General features: G+C 33.6%; 1 protein-coding gene across 2 annotated transcripts; it reads right to left on the minus strand.

Moving 5' to 3' along the window:
- Positions 1-481: 481 nt before the first annotated feature.
- On the minus strand, positions 482-3310 carry LOC145069874 (Tetratricopeptide repeat (TPR)-like superfamily protein). Of its 2 annotated transcripts, none has more exons than XM_079016820.1 (2): positions 3145-3310; positions 482-2515 (listed from the first exon to the last, which is right to left on the minus strand). In XM_079016820.1, exon 2 carries the CDS (start codon positions 2446-2448, stop codon positions 700-702), a length of 1749 nt encoding a protein of 582 aa, XP_078872946.1. In that variant the 5' UTR covers positions 2449-2515; positions 3145-3310; the 3' UTR covers positions 482-699. The 2 variants fall into 2 exon arrangements, with proteins under 2 accessions (XP_078872946.1, XP_078872947.1); XM_079016821.1 differs by lacking the exon at positions 3145-3310 and having other exon boundaries at positions 482-2237; positions 2329-2456.
- Positions 3311-6855: the final 3545 nt, after the last annotated feature.

Raw genomic sequence — 6855 nt, forward strand, 5'->3', positions numbered from 1 at the left:
TGGATTTAAATTAAAATTTTGGAAAATATTAAATTATTTTGAATTAGATAAAATTTATTTAAATAAATTTTGAATCAATAAAATTTGGAAAATTATTCAATAAGTCATTATACTTAGTCAAAATACCAAATCACTCCCAAATATTAATTTATATCGAAATTTTCTAGGAAATCAAATTAACCCCGGAGATCATGACTATACAACAACACATCCCGGTTTTCAAAAACGACTTGACAACCGGTCGTCAAGGTGAATGTTACGGCCCCTCTTTTGTATTTACTTTTTTTTAGGAGAGAATATATGTACTAAGTATTACAAATAATACAAAAATATTATTACGCTACTTTTAAACCGAATACGTTACAAGGAATCTAGTTTGAAAGGCCGCTTAGGTTGTTGGATTTCAGAACGGCTTAAAGGCCATCCAAGTTACGACCCTTTTAAGTGACATCCTACCAATGAAATTGACCGTTTAGCTCCATTAACAAAAATGACAATTTCTATTAAATTGATCGGCTAACCTATTGACAAAGTAAAAGGTTTGTGTTTTAGTACAATAGGCCGGACTTGTTGGCTTAACCTATTAAGTAACTACATCCATATTAAGTTAAAAATAAACAACTATGTATAGTTATCATTGTCAGGATCAATCACTTAACCTATTAAACCCATTAAGTCAAAAAGAAATAACCCCTTAATTTATTCTTGTAAATGATCCATCCAACTACTCCCTGGTACCTTAATCGAACCCTTTTCATGTACACGTTTTCTCAATCTCTTAGCATCCTCCCACCTCCCAACACCCGCATAAATATTAGCAAGAAGCGAACCATACCCACTACTATCACTTTCCAACTCAAAGCAATGTTTGGCTGCAATTTCCCCCAACTCAACATTATTATGCATACTACATGCAAGAAGCAATGCACCCCAAACCCCAGAATGGGGCTCCATTGGCATGGACTTAATCAACTCATAAGCTTCATCTAGCCTTCCTGATCGACCTAAAATTTCAACCATGAGGCTGTAATGGTCAGGTGTAGGCACAAGTCCATACCTTTTCATGGAATTGAAACATTTGTAACTTTCTTCAACATTACCAACATGACTTAACGCAGTTAGTATTCCTGAAAATGTAACCAAATTTGGACGGATTTTGGACTCCATCATTTCATCGAACAGTTGGATGGCAATATGTTCCTTCCCATTGTTCCCACAACCCAAAATCATGGCTGTGTATGAAATAATGTCTTTCTTGTGTAACTCGTGAAATAATTTTAAAGCTTTATCGATGGAACCATGTTTGGAGTATAAGTCGATTAATGCAGTACGTATGTGATCATCCATGGTGATGCCGATTTGTTTCATGTAAATGTCATGTATCCATGACCCAAAAGTGAAGTCTCCTAGTTGGGAACAAGCGGATATGACAGTAGCTAATGTCATTTTGTCAGGTTGGATGTTTGATTTTAGTTGAAGCATTTTGTCGAATAGCTGGAGTGCTTCTTTTGGTCGACTGTTTTTAGAGTAACAAGTGATCATGGCATTATATATCAGTTGATTTTTTTGAAACATATCATTGAATACTTCACGTGCGGATTCAATATCTCCACACTTTGAGTACCCTCCGATCATTGTGATACAAGAAATGATGTTTCTTTGGGGCATTAAATTGTACAAGTTTTGTGCCAAATTGATTTTATCAGACTCCACATAACCACTGAGCATGACATTCCATGAAGTTGCATTTCTCTCAGGCATTTCTTGGAATAAACGTAAAGCCTTCTCCATATCTCTTGTTCTTGAATACCCAGAAATCATGGAATTCCAAGAAACAACATCCTTGTTTGGCATTCTAGAAAAGAACTCTTCAGCTATTGATAAATTTCCCGATCTTATATACCCATCTATCATGGAATTCCAAGACACTACATTTCTTGCAGACATTTCATCAAACACCTTCTTTGCAGTCTCCATGTCATTAACACTTTTATAAAATCCAAGTAGAGCAGTCTCCACGTAAACATCCCCACAAAACCCATGACTATGGATTTGACCATGAATCATAATCCCGCCATTTCCATTACCAAGCCTTGCGCATGCCTTCAAAGCAGATGCTACAGTAAATGTGGAAGGTAAGAGTCCCGATCTTTGTAGCTCCATGTATTGAGCAAAGGCTTCTTGAAACCCACCATGGTCACAGAAATACCGAATAGCAGAATTTGAAGAAGCCACATCTGGTTGTTTTGAATGGCGAAGAATTAATCGAAGATAATGAACAATACCTTGATTGTAATCGGATGGAGAGGTTATAAGATGGCGGATTACCAGTCCCTCAAGATGATTAAGGCCATGAACAAGTATTAATCCATGAAGTTGCTTCAATTGTTTGGATGTCAGAAAGCGCTTCAACAAGGTGGTTAATCTTGGAACCACCTCATTGGCCATTCCATAAAGGTGTTGTTAATTTTGAGATCTCTTTAATGAGCATCCACATTTATTGATATCTTCTAACCTGCCAAATCACCGAATATATGACATGACAAACAGATTCAGCACATATTCAACTGCTTATATATGTAAAATTACCAAAAAAAAAGGTTTCGTTTTATATTATGACTTATTTTTCTTATTATAACTAATATAACAAATAGTTTTTTTTTTTCCTAATTTAATTCTAATAACCATTGGTAGCACAAATCAGTTCTCATATCAGAACAAAAAAACTCAGCAGCACAGTAAAGCAAAATATAACATGAACACACGAAGCACAAAAAACTCAACAGCAGCACAGTAAACTAGATGGCAGCAAAAAAAAAACTCAGACAGCATCAAAATAAAATCGACATCAGCACAAAAGCATAATATTCCATGAACACACAAAGCAATCGTTCACAATTTTTATTCACAATCACAATTCAAATTAAGGAAATTAGTTCAATTGGGGAAGAAGTAATGAAATCTGGAAAGCTACGATGGAAGGTGAAGGACGAAAATCCAATGAAATCGACATCAGCCCCCAAAAAAAATCCACAATTTTTTGAGTTCCAATAAAATCGACAGCCACACAATTTGCACAAATAAAATCGAACCAGAAAACGAAGGGAAAAAGAAGGAAGAAAGAATGCAGAAGCAGGAACAAACCTGTGGGGTCGCAAACCGGGGTTGCTGTGGGCTCTGACGATCTCCGACAGGTGGGGAGGAGCTGGCTAACGGCGGTGGCTTCACAGGGGACGGCTTGAGGAGCAACTCGACAGAACAGCAATATGGAGGCATATGTTCTGTGCGTCGACGTATAGTTAAGATTAAGGGTATATCTGTCAATTTCTTTGAATGCAGCACTAAGGAGTTCTTATAAGGGATAGGTTACTTTTAAAAAATTGAGATATTGTTACAACCCATAGAAAACAGAAAAAATTGAGATATTGTTACAACCCATAGAAAACAGAACAGGGTTAAAGGATTTATAAAATTTTATTAAATTAATAAGATATAAGTTTTGTTTAGACTTTTTATATTGATTATTTAAATTATTATATATTTTAACTGAATATCGGATATATATTATGTATGTGAAGACATTTAATATAATTATGATTTTATATAATAGAATATAAATTTGAATAAAGTTTTAAAACACAAGGAATCATGAAAATGACATTGATATACGAAAAATTAAATATAAAAGAAATGAAAGTTTATAATGCGTCATATTAATTATAGATTTGCATGCAGCCAAATCAATACTTTGTGGAAGCTTAATTCTCTTTCTCGATATTTTCATTTTCTATTATAATTTTATTTCTCTGTACCAAAAGTGCCCTTAACGATATCAAATTACTAAATAACGAGACAACAACAAATTTCCAATGTTTATGACTTGATGAAAGCATTTAGAGGGGTAATCCAAAAAATTGAGTTTTACAAATTCTATTATGTGGTGGTCGTAGAGCTCTTATAGGCAAATGAAACTAAGGGTAATTTGGTCCATAAACAAAAACTCTAACGGTAGTGTTGTTGTCAATTGGATAAAGGAGATAGCATGCTCCCTTAAAAAATAAAAATTTCTTAAATCAAAACTTTGATATAACAACCAAGCGTAGTCAATTGCAAGTAAATACACCGTCTATCTTGTAAGAGCAATCTACGTAACTTCATCTGTAGTTTCTTTTCTGATTCCACCAGTATTTTTGGGCTTCTTTTGTAACTCCACCTGATGTCCAACTACAAATGAAAACAATTTATAAGTTAGTAGTAAGAGCAATTATACCATGAGTGCACTTATCACAAAAATATCAGTAAAATTTCTTGTATGATGTTTAAATAAGAAAGAAAAATAGAAAATAATTATTACCCATCTAGGGACCTCAAAATAAAATTGACTATACAAAGAATATATATATATATATATATATATATATATATATATATATATATATATATATATATATATATCAATTGAAGAAAAATAATAATGGGTTTTTTAAAACTTGTTTTCACTAACTTTATTATTTCCACAGATTTTAATAAACTGAAAACTAATGAATTGTTAGTTAAAAGACATTGCATCTACACAAGACAAAGAGTTTATGTTTTCACTTAGACTTGAACTGCTTTTAGTCAAAGAATTGGTGTGGAAGTCATTACCGTTTAGCATGAAAAACATTATTCATAAGGGTAGGAGGCATTTCACTTAAATTAAGCTTATGCTTTTAAACTCAAAATTCCCTTTCGATGAGCTTGAACAAACACCATTTTCCACTATTGGACCTTGCCTAAAAACAATTTTTTTTTATATTTTTTTTCTTATTAAAGCATTGTACTTTGAAAGTACAATGCTATATTTAGGTGGACATTTTAAAAGTAATTGCTATTTGTTGTAGCCTTAGAATCATTTTTTTTGTTATTAAGGAAATGTAAATGTTAAAAATGATGAAGTCTTACATGGATATGCTACCTTCATTTTTTCGACTTGCATTTACTTTAGGACTATATCATCCAATTAATGACATTCCAGCGCATCCTCTTTCGTCTGTAATAAAGAAACATAAATACATGTTAAAAGAGGTCTATCCAATTTTGATCAAGTAGACTAAATTTTTGGATATGTTTATACTTCTTAGATACACATAAAGATATATTTTTAAAAAAATCTTCAATGATTGTAACGAAGCAAACACAGAGGGGTTAACCAAGCAACATTACTGAAGATTCAAGAACATTACATCATAACGTTTAAATTTATCCGAAAGGGTAATAAGCCAAACATTGTATATGAGTTTCAAAATTATACGAATAATAATTTACAAGTTTTTAGATTTGCAAGCTTTGAAGTAGGTGAAAAAAATGGGTAATCAAAACCTGCATAATGCAAAAATATAGACCAAAAGTAACTTTATTAGTGACCAAAACTAACAATTTTGGAAATGGTGGTTCTTTATCGCGCTCAGCCATTTCATAGAACACTCGGAGTGCACATTTAATGGCATTAAAACTATCACTGCGTGCAGAGAGCATCTTTGATGCTTCCAAATTTTAAGTAAAGATGAAGACATCAATTGCCTAAAAAATCGGTGCTCCCTAAAAAAATCGAAAATTTCCAAATTTCAAACAATATATGGGTTTGAGTATTACCTGGAAATCGAGCATAACAAAATAATATGTTCTATTGATTTACTCCAACCCACGACATTGTTGAAGTCGATGTGGAAAATCCCTTTTTGCTCGACGACGATGGATGAGGAGACAGACGTAGAACGGAAACTCGGAGAAAAGAAACCAAGAACATCATCAAGTTCAAAATATTTAATAGTCTCGCAACCAAATACAAATAGAAAAAACAGAGCGAAAGAGAGACGATCGAGAGCGGTGCAAAGGGCAGAGGGGCGTCAATCGATTCTATGGTATAACGGAGGAGAAAAAAATGAAATGGTGGGATATACCAACAGATTGAAGCCCTAGCTAATGGATTTCAAATTTGGAGAAGATTACGTATATGATCAAAATGGGATTTAGAAAGGAAATCAAAAAATCCATGATTGTTTGGGATACTCCCGATTAAAAATGGAATGAACAAAAAATTCTTTGATTATTTGGAGCGGTTTTAATGTCATGAGAACGTAACTAATTAGAGGGTCAAAATTGACATTTCACTTTATAAATTTGGAGACTAAAAAGATGCCACGTGGCATCAAAGGTTTCTTTTATTAATATGGAGATTGCAGGTTCCCAACAACTTGTGCTTTTAGAAAACTTCTTACTAGAGCTATCTTTTTGGCTTACACCGTGTCAAACCGATAATAAGTCAATTTTTTTTTTAAAAAGATTTGCCAAACAACCGCTAAAGCTAATCAATCTGGAATGAATCGGGAAACACATGAGAACGCAAAACGACGATGGAGCGGGGCAAGCGGGTCGAACAAGTCTAATAATAAAGGTCGGACCTCTCAAGGTGGAACGGCTAAGACAAACCAGCCCAATAATGAGTAAAACCGGTCCAATTTTGACCAAAATCGAAATAATAAACCAAAAAAAGATCAGTCCAAAGTTATTTGTTATTGGTGCGATAAAACAGGTCACTTTGCGTCTCAATATCTAGACCGAATCCAAAAATTACAAGAAAGTAATTCTACCGAAGGTGATGATAATGATACGACCGTATTTTTACACGAGACCGTGTTCTAAAATGAAGAAAAAATGATACCGTCTTAATATGACTCACAAGATGGCGATGTGTGGTATTTAGATAACGGCGCAAGTAATCATATGACAGGAAACCGATCGTTTTCTTCGAACTTGATGAAGGCATAACGAGAGGGTTTTATTCGGAGAGAATTCATGTGTAAAAATCAAAGG

Source organism: Lactuca serriola, chromosome 8 (assembly GCF_051521515.1).
Source record: "Lactuca serriola cultivar US96UC23 chromosome 8, Lser_US96UC23_V15, whole genome shotgun sequence".
NCBI lineage: Eukaryota > Viridiplantae > Streptophyta > Magnoliopsida > Asterales > Asteraceae > Lactuca > Lactuca serriola.

Excerpts from the sequence above, each read along its gene's own strand:
- LOC145069874 (XM_079016820.1), bottom strand. The coding sequence starts at position 2,448 with ATGGCCAATGAGGTGGTTCCAAGATTAACCACCTTGTTGAAGCGCTTT.